Source organism: Dioscorea cayenensis, chromosome 16 (assembly GCF_009730915.1).
Source record: "Dioscorea cayenensis subsp. rotundata cultivar TDr96_F1 chromosome 16, TDr96_F1_v2_PseudoChromosome.rev07_lg8_w22 25.fasta, whole genome shotgun sequence".
Lineage (NCBI taxonomy): Eukaryota > Viridiplantae > Streptophyta > Magnoliopsida > Dioscoreales > Dioscoreaceae > Dioscorea > Dioscorea cayenensis.
In genome coordinates this window covers 22,186,425-22,204,309 of record NC_052486.1, presented here as the reverse complement: position 1 = coordinate 22,204,309, position 17,885 = coordinate 22,186,425, and the positions used below count along the sequence as shown (strand labels likewise).

The 17,885-nt window shown below is 35.6% G+C and overlaps 1 protein-coding gene across 7 annotated transcripts in view; it reads right to left on the bottom strand.

Annotated features, from left to right (window-relative positions):
• LOC120279308 (SNARE-interacting protein KEULE-like) overlaps positions 1 to 16,437 on the bottom strand; it is a 29,031-nt gene extending 12,594 nt beyond the window's left edge. Inside the window, exons 1-15 of one of the 7 annotated variants that reach the window (XM_039286216.1) lie at positions 16,192 to 16,437; positions 16,063 to 16,105; positions 13,828 to 13,921; positions 12,867 to 12,925; positions 10,335 to 10,416; positions 9,731 to 9,809; positions 8,688 to 8,738; positions 8,499 to 8,595; positions 8,312 to 8,344; positions 8,040 to 8,168; positions 7,361 to 7,555; positions 7,181 to 7,264; positions 6,897 to 6,995; positions 6,744 to 6,820; positions 5,745 to 5,841 (exon numbers count right to left, since the gene is read on the bottom strand). In XM_039286216.1, the coding sequence (XP_039142150.1) occupies positions 5,745 to 5,841; positions 6,744 to 6,820; positions 6,897 to 6,995; positions 7,181 to 7,264; positions 7,361 to 7,555; positions 8,040 to 8,168; positions 8,312 to 8,344; positions 8,499 to 8,595; positions 8,688 to 8,738; positions 9,731 to 9,809; positions 10,335 to 10,416; positions 12,867 to 12,925; positions 13,828 to 13,894 (1,149 nt within the window). In that variant the 5' untranslated portion in view covers positions 13,895 to 13,921; positions 16,063 to 16,105; positions 16,192 to 16,437. The other 6 variants (XM_039286220.1, XM_039286218.1, XM_039286222.1 and 3 more) reach the window with 6 other exon arrangements.
• Positions 16,438 to 17,885: the final 1,448 nt, after the last annotated feature.

Below are 17,885 nucleotides of genomic sequence, written 5' to 3'. Positions count from 1 at the left end.
CTTATGGCTCATAAGAAATCATCGTACCTCACGGCAGATCCGCCGGACTCGAAGGATGCCAAGTATGCTGATGGCTTGCTGAGGATGCTACAATGCGCTCATGGTTGACCGGTAGTATGGAGTCGGATATTGCCCGAAGTGTGGTGATGGTGACTACTACAAAGGCAATTTGGGAGATGTACAGATTGACATATGGAAATGAAAATAATATCTCTCGTGTTTTTGAGTTGTATGAGCAACTGTTTACAGCCCGTCAAGGAGATCGTACCGCCCCTCAATTCTTCACTCACATCCGTAACCTGTTGGATGAGTTAGATATTTACCAGCCATTAGTTCTTGATCTAGCCACCCTTCGTCGTTACCGGAATGAAGTTGCAGTCATCACATATCTTTCCGGGCTCCCTCTTGAGATGCAAAACAAAGTGAAGGGCTCTATTCTGAGTTCTGAGCGAATGCCTGATCTTGCTGTTGTTTATGTTCTCGTGCTTCGCCTGTCTTCTACATCCACATCTCCATCGTCTGTTGTGTCCTCTGATCAGTCCACTTTGCTAGCTTCTCGTGGGCGTGGTGGTAAAGGCTCCTCTCGTGGTGGCCGAGGAGCTGGCCGTGGTGATTCTCGGAATAGGTTTATGTGTACCTTCTGTCGATGGCCAGGCCACACTGAGGATCGCTGTTGGGATAAGCATGGTCGCCCGGCAGTGGCCAATGCTAGTACCGAGGTGGTCGATCCGTCACCCACTTCTAGTGCTGAACAGTTTGTCACTATCTCTCAAGATGACTTTGCATGGTTCCACCAGCTACAGGGCACAGCATCTCACACCACAGTCTCTTCTTCTGTTTACTCAGGTAATGCCTTTCTTCCTTCCAGGGACAGTTCCTGGATTATTGACTCTGGGACCTCTTCTCACATAACAGGTACAAAATCTTTCTCCGTCTATTTTTCGTTCTGTGGCAATTGCCGATGGACGATTGTGCTTAGTGTCCGGAGAGGGAGTTGTGCAGGCTTCCTCTCAACTTAGACTAAATGATGTTCTTTACGTACCTGAATTTCCTGTCAACTTGCTATCCGTTTCTGCGATCGCCAAACATTTGAATTGTAGTGTAACATTTTTCACTTTTCACTGTATTTTTCAGGATCTGCAGACAGGGAAGAGGATTGATTTGGGGCGTAATCGTGGTGACGACGTGTATACGTTGGTGCGTGATGATATTCCTCGTGGTTTAGCAGCATCTGTTTCTGACTCCAAGTCATCACTCATATGGCGCTGTAGATTGGGTCACCCTTCTCTTAGTCGCCTTCGGCAAACTTTGCCTTGGATTCGGGTCGAGTCGTTTCAATGTGAGTCGTGTCAGTTGGGTAAACATCATCGTGCTACCTTTAAGCGTTCTACTCTAGTTTCTAGTCGGTCGTTATTTGATTTAGTTCATTGTGATGTTTGGGGACCTTCTAAGGTCGCGTCTATTTCTGGTCATCGTTACTATGTTGTGTTTGTTGATGATTTTTCCCGAGTGTCTTGGGTATATTTGTTAAAAGACCGTCGGTCTATTGTTGATGTCCTTCAAAAATTCATTTTGGAAATAAAAAATCAATTTTCCACTGTTCTCAAATGTCTTCGCACCGATAATACTTTAGAATGTCTCTTCTGCTGTAAATTCTGTGTGCATCCTTTGGGATTATTCATCAAACCACATGTCCACACACCTCTCAACAAAATGGAGTTGCTGAAAGAAAGCATCGTCACATCTTGGATGTTGCACGCACTCTCTTAGTAGAGCGTAATGTTCCTCTATATTTGTGGTCTGATGCTATCTTAACTGCAGTCTATCTTATTAATTGTATGCCTTCTGCACCCTTAGGGGGAGAGGTTCCTCTACGTCGTCTACTACCTAATACCGAGTTGTTTCACTTATCCCCTCGTGTTTTCGGTTGTGTTGGTTTTATTCAGGATTTAACTCCTGGTTTAGACAAGTTGCGCCCGCGTGCGCTTAAATGTGTCTTTGTTGGTTATTCCCGCACCCAACGTGAATACCGGTTGTTTCATCCGACTAGTCGGAAGTATTATGTGTATATGGATGTCACGTTTTTTGAGTCTCAATCATTTTTTTCTAACTCAGTTTCTCACGATATGTTAACTACGTCATCTGATATTGTTCTCCCCATCCCTATTTCGGTCCCTCCGCCTGTGCCTATGCCTAGTGTGACACCTCCTCCATTGGATATAGATGATGGTCGTTTTGGACAGGTTTATCATCGACGCCAACGTGTACCACCGCAAGCTCCGCCCTCTCCGGTCCTCTCCCTGGACCATGCAGGTCCGTCTCTTGATCTTCCCATTGCCTTTCGCAAAGGTATTCGTTCTTGTACTAAACATCCCATCTCCCTTTTTGTTTCTTATGATAATCTTCACCCGTCCTTCCGCACATTTGCTCTTTCTTTGTCTGCTGAGTCAATTCCCAGGAACTACCAAGATGCACGTTTGCTTCCACAATGGCAAACGACAATGGATGAGGAAATGGAAATCTTGAGATCTCGTTATACATGGGAGCTTGTGCCTCGCCCTGCTGATGCCAGCGTCGTCAGTTGATCGCTACAAAACCCTGTTGGTGGCCCGTGGTTTTACTCAAACTTATGGTGTTGATTATGCTGAGACTTTTTCACCAGTTGCTCGTCTGAATTCCATTCGCATTCTACTGTCGGTAGCTATGAATCGATCATGGGCACTCTGTCAACTTGATGTGAAGAATGTCTTTCTCTATGGAGACTTAGTTGAGACAGTGTTTATGGAGCAACCTCCGGGGTATGTTGCTCAGGGGGAGAATCTAGTCTGCCACTCAAGAAAGTGATCTATGGTCTGAAACAAAGTCCTCGTGCATGGTTTGACAAATTTAGTGTAATTGCAGTTGCATATGGTTTTTGCAGGTGTAATGTGGATCATTCTGTGTTCTATAAGAACACTTCATCTGGTTGTGTTATACTTGCGGTATATGTCGATGACATCTTGTTGACGGGTAGCGATCGCCAGGGCATTTAGAGAACTAAGGAGCATTTAATGAAGCATTCGTTACACGAGACATGGGACGACCTAGATACTTCCTTGGTATTGAGTTTGCATATGCCAAAGGAATGATGACGCTCTCACAGCGAAAGTATGTGTTGGACTTACTTAAGGAGACTGGTTTATTGGGTTGTAAACCAGAGAGTACACCTATTGAGCAGACATCACCCTTTTGGAAAACATCTTCCCCATTTCTCAAAGATCCTGGTCAATACGAACGTCTGATTGGCAAGCTCATTTATCTAACTGTTACTCGTCCTAATATATGTTACGCAGTTGGACTCCTGAGTCAGTTTATGCATGAGCCATGAGAAGTTCACTGGCAGGGTGCTCTGAGGGTTCTTGCATATGTTAAAGGAGCTCCAAACAAAGGTCTTCTCTACAAGAATCATGGTCACCTAAACGTTGCAGCACATTTTGACTCGGGTTATGCTGGTGATAGAGGGGACAGAAAGTCTACGTCGGGCTCACATGCGTATGTCGGTGGAAACTTAGTTCTTTGGGCGAAGCAAGAAAGCGTAATGTGGTTTTCGAGATTGAGTGCGAGCGAGTGCGGATCAATGACACGGGAGCGACTTATGAGATGGTTTTGGGTGCGATCTTTTCTATCTCGAGTTGGGATTTCCCTATCACAACACCTGTCACGAGATGGTGTGTGATAACCAGGCCGCCATCTTCATTGCAAATAATCCATCATTCCATGAGAGCGTACCAAGCATGTGGAGGTTGATTGTCACTATGTTCGTGATATGGTACTGAATGGAGTCATCTCTACGCCATATACCCAGTCGTCTGAGCAACTGACGGATATCTTCACCGAGGGTTTAAATGTTAAAGTCTTTAGTAATCTATGCAACAAGCTGGGCATGCTCGATATATATGCTCCAGCTTGAGGGAGAGTGTTAGAATTATGTTATAGTTTGTGTTTGGTTAATGGGCCATATTGGGCCCATACCACAAAACCCTAACATTTCTCTATATATATCCTTGTACTCCTTTACTAATGAGATATACAAACTATTTCTCCTGTCTTCACAAAAATAATTTTTCTCAACAGTGAGTTGAAGGAAGAAGTATACATTGTACAACCTGAAGGTTTCATCATCGAAGGAGAGGAAGATAAAGTCTACAAACTACGAAAGGCCCTGTATGGACTTCGCCAGGCTCCCATAGCTTGGTATAGTCACATTGATCATCATTTTCATCAGCCGGGGTTAATGCGAAGTCAAAACGAGCTAACAGTATATCAGAAGCAATCAGGAAGTTTAAACATTTTGCTACTCTATCTGTACGTTGATATCATTTACATGAGTTTTTCTGAAGAGATGCTAGCAGAATTTAAGGAGAATATGATAAGAACCTTTAAAATGTCTGATTTAAGCCCATTGAGGTATTTAGGTTTACAAGTAAAGCAAATAGTGGATCTTTGTATGCATCCCAACAAAAATACGCAGATCTCTTGAAGAAGGCTAGAATGTGGGGCTGCAAACCAATCAGCACTCCCATGAATTCAAACTAGACACTCCATTGAGGAGACAACTCAGGAAGAGTAGATCCCTCTCGGTATAGGAAGATAGTGGGAGGCCTACTATATCTAACTCATACTAGACCAGATCTAATGCATGCAATTGGGGTAGTCTCACGGTTCATGCAAGCATCGACAACTCATCATCTGGGTATGATCAAGTGGATTTTACACTATATATCAGGTACTGTGAGCTTTGGACTCCATTACACACACAATTAATGCAAGCTTGTAGGATTTACGGACAATGACTCGAGAGGCTTGCCAGATGACAGGAAGAGTACATCCAGCTGGGTCTTCTTTCTTGGCTCAGCTATGATCGTGTTCCTTATCAAGCACTGGGGAAAAATACATCTCAGTCACTTCAGCAGTTTGCGAAGTTGTTTAGCTAAGGCAGCTTCTTGAAGATTTGGGTGAAAAGCAAACTGTATTAACAACCATTCACTGCAACAACATGTTAGCTATTTCGATCACTCGACATCCCACTTTACATGGGCAAACTAAGCACATCGACACACATTATCACTTCATCTGCGACCTAGTAAAAGAAGGCACACTAAAAGTAACTTATTGCAACACCCATGACCAAGTAGCGGATGTCTTCACAAAAAGATTGCCTAATCACAAGTTCATGCATTTTCGTGAGGCCTAGGAGTGAGAGTTCTGAGTAAGGGAAGGATGTTGAGGATATTACTCAAAAGCTATGGAGAGTTGACTACAAACCGAGTTTGGGCTACTGTGTACGTAGCATGCATGGGAGAAAGCTGTGATTGGACAAAACAACTGAAGAATGGTAACTGAAGAATGGTTGTTGATTGGATATCTGCTTTTTACTGAATTTGCTTCATGATTTGTGTGTTGTGGCAGTTTCCTAGCTGGCAACCTTTTTAGTCTTTATATTTGAGTGTCTCTATTGTTTTGAACTTAAGCTAATAGTAAGAGCTTCATTATCTTTTCCAGTTAAACCTAATGCAACTGTGAGGCTTCTTCATTGAGTGTTGTGTCCACTGTGAACTTTGAACTCTTATCAATTATGGGAAGTATGTCAATGCATATTTTCTTTGAGAGTACTTTACATCTTTATTTAAAACCATAAACTTTTAGACCAAAAAAAGCAAAAGGCTTTACGCATATGTAATGAACAAATTTGAAAAACATCTAACCTCAACATGAAGGGATAACTTATCCATTTGTTCGCTGTACTGTGGTAAAGCTTGAACCATCTTTTGTAAATCCTTCGTGGAGAGTTCACCACCACCTCTTTATACAAAGATGAATATAAAATTATTAGAAGCAATGGCAAATAGCAACATAATCCAACAACCATAATTCATGTTTCACATTGATTTGCCAAGATGAATAAACTATGTAGGACAAAAACACAGAATATAAAAATATGTTTAAAATGAAAGTCCTTTGATCTTCCAAAAAAAAACCTGATAAATGAAGCCATGAAATAATTTCTGAAACATTTTTTTGTTTCAAATATTTCTTATTTTTTAAATAAAGCAGAATTTCTTTTGAATCATAGCCTTGGTAGTTAAGAGGTTCCAACAATATTTTATAAATAAAAATAAATATAAATATAAATTATAGTATATTAAATAATAAGTTCATTTTTAAATCAAAGGCATAAAAAATACTAGATAAAACAAGTTTCATCTCATATTTAAAAAATAAACCGTCACCAAAATGGCACAATTTTTCTTAAGAATTAGTTAGAAAAAAAAACTATATGGACCCACTTAAACCGTGTGAACAGAGACCGGGTCAATAGTTTCATGGTTCAACTGCTCAAATCACACAATTCACTAACAGGTCCTAGCTTATATGATATTTAGGGGAGAACCGAACTTGCATAGCCTCTAGTTCTAGTTCAGCCAGGTTGATCCAATTTTAACTACACAAATCGCAGACCAAATCACCCAAATTCAGCCTAATTGGGCTTTACTAAATCCAAACCTTCATTCTTGACTCAATTTTTTTTGGCTGAATTTCAAAACCAAGGTTTCCATGATGTTAGAGCATGCTTATCCACGGCATGACTTGCCAACAAGTCCAACTAATTAACAACCTTCATCTAATTGATGGCGTATACAAACTATAGCATGAATAATTAAGCAAATATTCATAATTGGATTTGAACGCTGCTCAAAGTTTACCTTGAAGCTTGGTGAATTTGTGCTGCTTTATTATTTGACATGAAGTGGGTCATTTTATCATGTAGTCTTTCACTAGCCTGATATATCGATTGGCTGTTAGGAAAATTTGAAATTGTTAATTGAGAAGAAACTAAGCTAGATCAAGAAACCCACATCAGCAATATGTGCATGTCGTAGCTCAAGCCAAACAGGATCATGATCTTCCAAAAGGACTTCCTTCTTCTCTGCTTCTGATCCTGTTTTGCTTGGAATCTGCAGAAGGACAGTTCAAGAGACAAACAATTTGCCTCATAGTAATTCCATGAAACTCTCATTTTTTGGACAATGATTATAAGATCATGAAAATGATATTGATTTTTTAATGCCTTAGAATTATAGATTATGCCTTAAAGACCTTGTCTCGTTGAGGGAAAAAAGATAAAGGACAGCATGCTCACCTCCTGCACATATTTGTTTCCATCCATGTTTAGCAAATCGTGGCACATTGCATCATAGGTCCATTCATGAATGACAGGAGCAATCTGCAGCAGCGAAATTGTGTGTGCCTCTTCAAAATTAATTAGCTTTTTTTAACACAGTCATGAGAGAATATTGACAAAAATGAACTACACATTTACCTGGTCTATTGAACGGTCTACAATGAGCAAGTCACATGTCTCTTTCTGGGGAAAATTAGGAACTGTGCTTTTGTATTTAGAGAGGCAATTCCAAACTTCAGCAGCAAGCTTTGTTGGCAGTAAATCATGAGGTGTTGTCATGGAAGAAGAATCCAAAGCTGACTTGGAAGCACGATATCTCACATAAGGAAATTCCTGAGGTAAATTATATGAAATTTATAATTTAACTTCGAAACAAACCAAATACAATTTTTTTTCCAAGCTCAGTTTTTCATAAAGGGTTCACACTTAAAAAATAAATGGATAGACTCCTGAAGCATTAGAGTATGTCAGAACTTGAAAGTTGGATGTGCTTGGTGAGATATCACTGTGAAACATGATCAATTCAAAATCCCTAATACCACATTTTTTTTCAATTTATCAGGTAGATGTTTATGGTAGAATTTTGTATAAATGGGCCTCAGGGCTGTTAGATGGATCAGATAACGTGACTTCTAGTGCCACACACTGCTATTAGGTAGCCCAAATTCACAACAACTGTTTCTCCATAGAATTGCATATCTTTCTTCAGTACATATACCTTAACATAAACTATACATCACATCAAACATGATAATCTTTGAGATGAATTACATACATAATTCCAGAAATCAGATTCACACGAGTTTGACATTCTTACCCTTAATGAAGCAAACACAGTGGCAATGCGGGAAGCCATTGTACTTAAACAAGTATTATACTGGCTTGATTTTTCTGCATTTACTGCAAACAACTCCTCCAGGGCCATGTCTTGATCAGTGATAAATCCCTGCGCGTTTTGCACCATAAGACGGAATTGAATTATTATTCATAGTCTGTTAGATGAAACTTTGAAATAAAAAGACCACTGGAGCATTCATACAAATAGCAGACAATTAATTGTGTGCATAAAAGAGAATGAAATGTTGGTACCTGACTATCAATGGCAAAGTATTCCATATTCATCTGTAAATGTTAGTCACAAATGACAAAGTCAGTAACAAGCATACAAGAAATCCAATTTACATAAAAAGTTGAAATGAATCTATCCACCTGCTAAAAGAATAATCTAGTCCTACTAGATTGGTAGTATAAGAGAAATCTGATAAAGGAGAATAACCTCACTCAGTGCACCAATACGAGGTATTACACTCATGTCATTCTTGATGTGAGCCACAAATTCTTTAGGTACGGTTGAACAAAAGAATACAAATGCCCTAGAAGAAAATCAAATTGCCCAGTGAGATTTAAGAAATGCAATGTACACCAGAAAATGAGGAACATAACACCCAACAGCTTATGTATGTACCTTTTGTACAAAGGGCATCTTCCTGACATGTCAGATAAGAACATCACTACACTGCATACCACCGAAAAGGCTAATAAGACAAAAGGCGAGGTTATAGAAAGAAACAAGATAATTATTGAAAATGATTCAAGAAAGCATTCAAACTTAATTACATAACACCATGAAGAATATGCAGATCACTTTAGAAATAGGCCAAATGTTAATTTGTCCTATCAAGTATCTGTAGATACAACATTTCTGGTACGAGAAACTAACAAGATTACAACACCTCTATGGGTAATCATGTTTATGTGGATAATGTAAAGAATTTTTTTTTCTTTTTGCATAATAGGTGAATTCTTTAAATCATTCAAAAATCTCAAAACTTTAGTATATTGACACATCCCAAGTATTTGCATAATAGATGGTGAATATCACGGCAATAAGGCAGCACCTCTACAACCAACAATGCACTGAACTATGATCATAACAAGTCAAGGCATGAGCTAAAATTGAACCTATAAGTTTTTGTACTAATATCCTACAACTACATGATCAAAATTGATTTTGAGAACACTAAGGAACTTAAATCTTGATGAAATCCACGTGCTGAGTATAAATACAACTTAATCATAAAGTTTGAACATACCAAATTGAATGCTTGCTTACACAAGCTCTTAGAGAGAACCACAAAGGACATGAGTTAAGTTGAAGCCAACATGCACTGCTTAACTATATTAAGGTTAATTACAAGTTTAGAGTTAGAGCTTCAGCTGAACTTGAACTACAATTGCTAAATTTTAGATATGTGCACTTTTCTATAATTTTATATGATTTTTATACACAGAGGGTGCTATTGAACATCCCTCCATATATCAAAGCCAAGCTTGCAAAGATTGTACTTCAACAACCGTTCCTTTCGGCTCATTTAATAAATGTGCATAATACAACAGCTATGAATAGGATGAAAGGGGAGGCATCTAGATCCTCTAAACGGTTTTCGTGAGGTTCATTGTCAAACAGTTTGTAAGAGGAAATAAATTAAATCAAGAGAAAACCTTTACTTTTCTTTTGATGGTTGGATAAAATATATGGCATCCATTGAAGGTAATGGTTGTCTTCTCTTGAAAAGGTCCTCCACCACTGAAAATAAAAAACACAAGCTGTTAAAGAAGCACAAAATGTACATGATATCTTATCATAGAAGAAGATAAGGGGAAAATAAAATGCAATCCTCCCAAGAAGAAAAAGAGAATGTGCAAGTGCCTCTAGATTTTACCATGTAAACAGCAACAAACAAGTGAAGAAATTGTCACTCTAGGATTTACAAATACAAATCTTGAGCTTGCAATTTGTGCAATGACACCCATACTATATTTTATAGTTATTGTAAAAAAAGTATGATGAAAGCAGTGACAAGAATGAGAGAATTAGTTCCTCATCAATTGCAACAAAACAAGCAAAAGCAGAAAGAACAATGTTGTATCAACTTTTCATGAGGCTTCTCATCCGACTGCCTCAATGAGGGCATGTTGCTAATCAAACCCATCTGAATCAATGGTTGATAGGGCATGGCTACCAAAACAGGTGTATGGGTGGTCTACTTAGTGTTGGCAAAGTATCACTACCAGAGAAAAGTCTGAGATTAAGAAGTATCTGAAAACTTACAGGAAATTCCTTGATCAGTGATATCTGCCATCTTGCAAGCATAAGACATGATTTTTAAAGTCACTTTGTCCATGATGAGTACCTTAAGCAATCAAGCCATAAGAAAAAAACTATGAGAACCAAAAATCATGCATATGAGTTCCATATAACAAAGAAAATGAAGACTTGCAGCAGCAAAAAAATTGATAATGAATCCATTAGATGCCAAGCCCGCACTAGCTCAATGAACAAACTTCAGAGCCAGCATAAAAACGAAGCATAACAGAAACTTGACAGTTTAACCTATATTAACGGAAAAATCTGCAAAATCAAGACATGCCATGGTTTTGAATCTTATAAAATTTGGGTTCTGACATTTTAATTTTTATAAATACGTGGATAAGCTACAAACCCTCAACCTTTGGGCTGGGAATGATTCAAACAACCGACTCTTTAGCTTGAGAGAGAAATAAAATACCGGAGTGGTCACTTAACCAAAATAAAATACCAGCTCTCCTACTGTACATGAACTTTTGGGATACTAGATATTAAGAGATTGGAAAACTATGGTCTTTGGAGCAGTGAGAAAACTAGGATAAATAAGGGAAGGGTGTACGGTTGAGTACATCACCCTAAAAAATGTCAAATCGAATAAGCAAAATCTTACATTAATTTACACATTTAGTTAACGTATCTTGAAAGTCCTTAAGAAGCTCCATAATATGGGGATCCATTTCTCCTCATCTAGTTCAAGGAGCATTGAAGCAACTTCCATGCCAAGCCTATAAAACGCAATCATTGGGTGGAGATGCAACTACTCTTCCCATTCATCAAGGGCGTTTAATAAAACAATATCTCTTAAGGTGGACACCAAGAGAAAGATGAGGCTTTATTTTTATTGTGCAGTGTATTATCTCTAATAACTCTCCTTCAATCTATTTGGTATTGAGACCCATCTCACCAGGCACCTTCTGTGCGTAAGCAAAATTACCACATTTTTCTCTATATATTGTAAATTTTCATGAGGATATCATAACAACAAATCAAAAAGTGAAAAACAAAGTCAAGGCTCATGAGGAGTGCACCCCTGACATAATGTCTCCACCAAGGCTAGCAATCCCTCTCCTTTGAAATAAAAATTGAATATTCATGAAATATAAGTCACACTGGCGTGACTTGAGGGTTGATCCCGTTCAGTCCATGAAAACAGCTATAGAAATAACATAATCCTCAATATAAAATAGTTTTCCAATCAAATCTAAAGGGGCGTGGCCCAATTAACCAAGCCCGCCGGGTCCAGACCGGCCCCGCATACAGTGTCAGGCCAGTTTAGCCCGGCGGGTCACTGGTCACCTTATGGTGACCTGGACCCGGCCCGATACTCCCTCACAAACCGGCGGGCCGAGCCGGGAAAACAGACATTAACCTTACCCACTACTCTATGCTTTACTTGTGGTTTGTTTTAAAAACATATATATAAAAGCAAGACAAATAATAAATTTTTTTAATTCATTATTTTAAAAATAAAAAATAAATTTTAATAATTTAAAAAGAAATTTGAGACAAATCAAAAAAATTCAAAATAACTTTAAAAACAGGATGGAGGCAATTGTACTCAATTCATTTTTCTATTGAATTAAGTTGTCAAGATATTTCTTGAGTATAAAGAAAATTAAAACTAAAGTAGATCTCTTTCTTTAATCCACAGTCGCCACTCACTAACTATTTATCACTATTAAGGTTTGCCTTTGCCTTAACTATCAAAACTCTGTTGATATGATTGTACCGAATATGTTGTTAGTGCAAAACAAGAAATCACTAACTACAAGGTTTACTATCATTACTTTTTGTTATCAAATTTAAGGACATTTCTAATCATCCATTATAATTTTTAATTTAATGTTTAATGGTGACAATTGAAAACTTATTATTTACAATATGTTTTCACTCACTTTTAATGTTTGCGACAATTAGGACATAAAAATATTTTTTTAGAACTAAAAGAAATATGGCATGAGTTTTTTTTTATTGCATTGTCATCATTTATACCCATATTGATGTTTTCAGGGAATTGAAGTCAATAATTGTCTATCTATAGATATATATATATTCCCAATGACATGAAAAAAAAATGCGTAGCCCAAGTGGTTAGGCTAGTTTTTGATGAAGGGAAGGTCATGGGATCCAAACCCATGGCAAGCAGGATTTTTATTTTTTTATTTTTTTAACTCGCTGAGTTGGACCAGGCAACTCGGCAGGGTTAATCAACCCAGTTGACCCACTATAGTACGGGCTGGCTCCGGCCAAATTTCAGCCCGTACCCCCTCTAATTACAACTATAAATAATTTTCAATAATTTATAACCAAGTACTAAAACTGCACACTACAAGATTGATAAACAACATAGTGCATTTCAGGAAAAATATAAATTAAGTGAAGCATGAGTGATTGGCATTTTTCAATTTTAGAAGGCGCACATCCTTCCCAAACGCCTGAGCCTACAAGTGAACAAGACACAATAAAAAAATAATAATAATGTTATATGAAAACTACCTTCCACGAAGTTTTAGAGTCCTTCATCTTGGTTGATTGAAGCATTTCATGAAGTAAACCTACAGAAATCATAAAACAAACTTGGAAAAATGATTGACTTATGAATCAAATGTCATACACATTATGAGCCAAGTGCACAGCATGAAAAACTGTACATATGAGTCATTAGTCATAAAAATTAACACCAAATCTGCAATAATCCTACTAAAGATACTGTGATCTAAACTTTGGATTAATACCAAAGGAAATTTCTTTTCTCCAATAATATAAAGGATTACTCCTTTTTTTTCAATATGAACATAAAAAAATCAACAAAATAGCCATGAAAATCTGAAAGTCTTGTAGAAATTCTTGGCTTATTAGTTATGATACACCAAACAACTCGCAATGCACCGAGGCTAGGTGTCCTCTGCACAAAGCATAACTTAGCATACTCCTAATAATCCATGAAGGCCACGACAAGACAAAATATCCAAAGGGTCATAATGAAAACAAATAAAATAAAAATTAAGGATCTTTTTTCTCAAAAAAAAACAAGGGGTTAAGGATCTGGCAAAGAAAGCATCCAATGTGGCATTGTAGGTTGAAATAAAATAAACTTTCGTCTTTTGTTAGCTTATTCATGTCACTTTTCCTTTCTAACCAAACACAAGAAAACAAATTTCAATCTTATTAACATTCTTTCCCCATTTCACCAAATTCAACAAAATGGGGAAAAAAATAGAGATATCTTTCATTTTCTTTAACAATCTCATTTCCTCAATTCAATCGAAAGAAAACAAATCAGAGATTTTCATTCTAGAATCTCTCTCCTAGAAGAACAAGATTCCAATCGCATTCACACGAACATTATCATCAAATCAAACAAGAAACCAAACATCATTAAATCAAAACAAGAGAAAAAAAAGAAACTCAATAAGATCAAAAAAATAAGAACAAAGAAAAATCAGAAGGTGCGTACGATCCCGGCTGATCTGACGGAAGTTCTTGTGTTCTACACCACCATGAGAGGAATCAGAATCCGCCATGGCTACTGAACTTCAAGATCGATGCACCTTCATAAAATAGAGTACAAGGATAAGCAAGACCTTATTAATGTGAAATTAAACAGATGAAATAGCATAATATATGGTATTATCATAAATGAAATAATATCTATAATTCAAATTAACTTATATACCTCTCTTGCTCTTGTGCAAGTGTGGAAAGAGAATACTATTTTCATTAAAGTCAGTGAGTCTAGTGTTCTCATATTTGTATTATTCTTCCTTAAGATTAAGGATATGCATATGTACATACATATATACATAGCAAACACTATATATATATATATATATCTCTAAAAGAGTGTATTTGTGGGTAAGACAAAAAGAGAAGATAATTCAAAAGAACTTCGAAATAAGATTAAATAATATGACTTTGTGAATCACTTTATGTTTAAATAGGTTTGTAGTTTTGTGTTTTTCAATTTGGTTGCGTGCATTTTGGAAACCTCAAGCTATAAGAACATAGTTTGTAAGACAAATTAAACAGGCCTTATATCTATTAAATATTTTAGGGTAGTTATACTATCAAGATATTATTCTTAATTCTGTAAAAATATGGAAGATGTGATAAATTAATTTAGAAAAGAAGGGATAAAATGCAAGATCTTGAACGAGTTTTTTTTATGTGGTTTAAGAGGACAAGAAGTTAATGCACACTATATATATATATATATATAGATTAATTAATAAGCCATAATCTCACAAATTCACTTTAAACAATGGTCAAAGGCATTATTAGGTTTGTTTCAGTGGCACCATCTAATTATAGATAATAAATTGACTCTAAAGCTATATATCACTCCTTGTGAATCTCATGCAAAAGAAAGATAGAAAAAGAAATATCTAATATAAATGAAATATCCATGGCATCATGGATTGTAGAAACTTTAGAATCGCTACAACAACAAATGATTGTTCATCTTTCATATGGACTTGGTTGATGATTCAATGCCTAACAGGATATATCATGACAAAGCGTATATATCTTATATATGAGGGCACGGTTTATAAAACATATATTTCCATTAAAGACTGTACTGAAAAACTATTCTACATAAACAAAATCTACAACATCATGAATTCTGAAGTTGCAATCTGATATATATTTCCCAAATTCACTCCTTTTTTTCACTTTTATTCACTATCTAACAAGAAAACAGTTCCTTATCCTATATCAATCGATAATTTTATTTAAAAATGAGAAAATGAACAGAAGTCACCAAAGCGCATAAAGGAAGGGCATGAACAATCATTACGTAAGATAACACACAACTCGAACAAAATTAGCATATCAAGTTCAATGAATTCAAAAGGAAGCAACAAACTAGTGAAAAAAAAATAACAATAAAAAGAATTAGGGAAAGGAATGAACTCTGGTTCAATATACAGCTGTTGAAAATGAATGTTAAAACTAAGAGCTGATATAGGGTTACTTGGGAAAGGAAATGCTGGGTTTCAATCACAGACATCATCTTTAGAAACATTAACAAAATGTGAGAACATAACTGCTTTTTAATGGCAGTCACATGTTATCAAAGAAGCGCATGCTTTGATATTGGGTCAATGAAGCACACTTTGGTATTGGTCTGGATGATGGTTCAGCAATTGTAATAAAGGTCATATAAGAGTTGGACATTTAGTGTGAAACCTAAGCAGAAGATATTGGATAATAAAATTAATGTTCTTTTACCTAGAATTGATGCTTTTATAAAACTCCAACTCTAATATGTAGGTTGCTCATGCTGTTCTAGTTTACCTGATACCTATGGAAAGTGCTGAGCCTCCATATTGCTCACTCTTCAATGCACAACACTAGAATTGCTAAAAAAACAAGAATAAGTGTGATGTAGCTGACATAGCAAGAACAAGACACAAGACACAAGAGATTCTCCCAAATGCAACAAATCTAGAATACTTAAATAGAGAGTCAGAATGTGTATGATGTTAATTTATTAGCAAGTTAAAGGATAAAAATGACAAACTTGAATATAACCAATATTGTTAGCACCTAAAACAAATACAGAGCTAAGATTGATTGAACACCTAAAAAAAAGAGAAATTTTACAATAAAAAGAATCAATCATTGTTAAAGAATCTCAGACCAAGAAAAATAAATTAGGGATTGAGAAAACAAGGGAAATCGGTTTCACCTGTTATGCTCCTGCACGAATTTGGAATTCTTAGCATCCACCTCTACAAATCAAGAAACAAAAACAAGAGATTAGAATAAAGGATGCAAAAGAATCAAAGAGATGGATATGGTGATGGTGATGGATTACCACTGTGGCCCGGCGGTGAGCTTCACGATGAGAGCTCCGGTGAAAACACCTTTGTTTCTACAATTTCTGCAGATTGTGGGTGTTGTCCTCCGTCTTCTCAAGTTCCGGCGTCCGATGCTGAAGATCCGGCGGTCGACGCTGAAGCTCCGGCGGCCGATGTTGATGGATCTACCAACGAGAACGACGCTGAAAATCCGGCAAACGATCGTTGGAAAAATACAATCAAGAGGAATCGATGAAGATGAAAACAATTGAAGTTAAAAATTAATAACATAAAGGGTAATTTTGGAACACACAAACATTAATAGAAACGGTTCGTTTTTTTTTATCTTTTCGTTAGGTTTTTTACTTATCATAACATTAAAAATTTTATACAATATTAAATAATTGATTTTTTAATTTATTTTTAAATTTAATATATTTATATAATTTTTAATAAATTACAATTAATTAAGTATTAAATCATATACTCTACTTATTATAGTTTTAATTAGATATAATTTTGAAAAATAATTGATTTTTTTATAAAGTATAAGTAACAAATTAATTACCTTCAACTAATTTTGGTATTAATTAGGTAATTGTGACAAGTAAAAAAGAAACGAAGGGAATATATGTATATATATATAACATAACATATTAAAGTAATTCCTATTTTTGAATAATAAAATATTTTAAACATTGTTTTAATTTTATGATAATAGTTAAATATTTGAATTAAATATTTCGCTTTCCAATTATTTTTTATTAAAATTAATAATAATGTGTAGAAAATAGAATGTTAATACTTTTTAATTATATTTTTTAAGTATAGTTATTTCCTTTATCATAATTAAAAATTAAAATTAAAATTTCCATTTTAATTATTATTAAGTTTAATAAAAATACATATAAAAATACATATAAAAATTAATACTATTTAATAAAAAATTAAGTATTGTGTTATTTTTCCTTAAAATAATAATGGTAGAGTGAAATATTTAAGTTTAATTGTTATTTATAAGTAAATTTATTTATTTATTTAATATTTGAATCAATTGTTATTTTAAATATTAGTTAGTATTATTTCACCCTTATAAAAAACAATTACTATTCCTATAAATATTGGTTAGTATTATTTCACCCTTATAAAAAACAATTACTATTCCTATAGATTAATGTGTTATATCATATATTTAATGGATATAATTTATTCCAATTATTATAATTTAATATTTCAAAATCAAGTATTTTGGTTATAAATTTTTTCAATTATTATAATTTAATATTTAGTTTCAATTATTATCCATTTTAACTACACCTATATTAATTACAAAAATTACATAATTTACTTTAAAAACTATTTATTTTAATTAATGGTTCCGGTGGGGGTGTGATGTGCTAAGTTCACTCAAAAAATTCACTCAAAGAGAAAACATATACACAATCAAATATCAAGAGAAAAGAGACAAGCAAATTGATAACCCAGTTCGGCACAACCTTACCTACATCTGGGGGGTCAGGACCGGAGAAACAATCCACTAAAAAAGATATAAGAACAATGAGTACAACACTCTCTCACTCTCTCAATACAAAGAATATCCTCTCAAAATTGCCCGACGTCCACACACTCAACTCTCACCGAAGAGTTTTTCACTTGTTGGCTTATCCTAAATCTTCAAGCAGGATCTCTTATATAGACGCACCGACGTCCA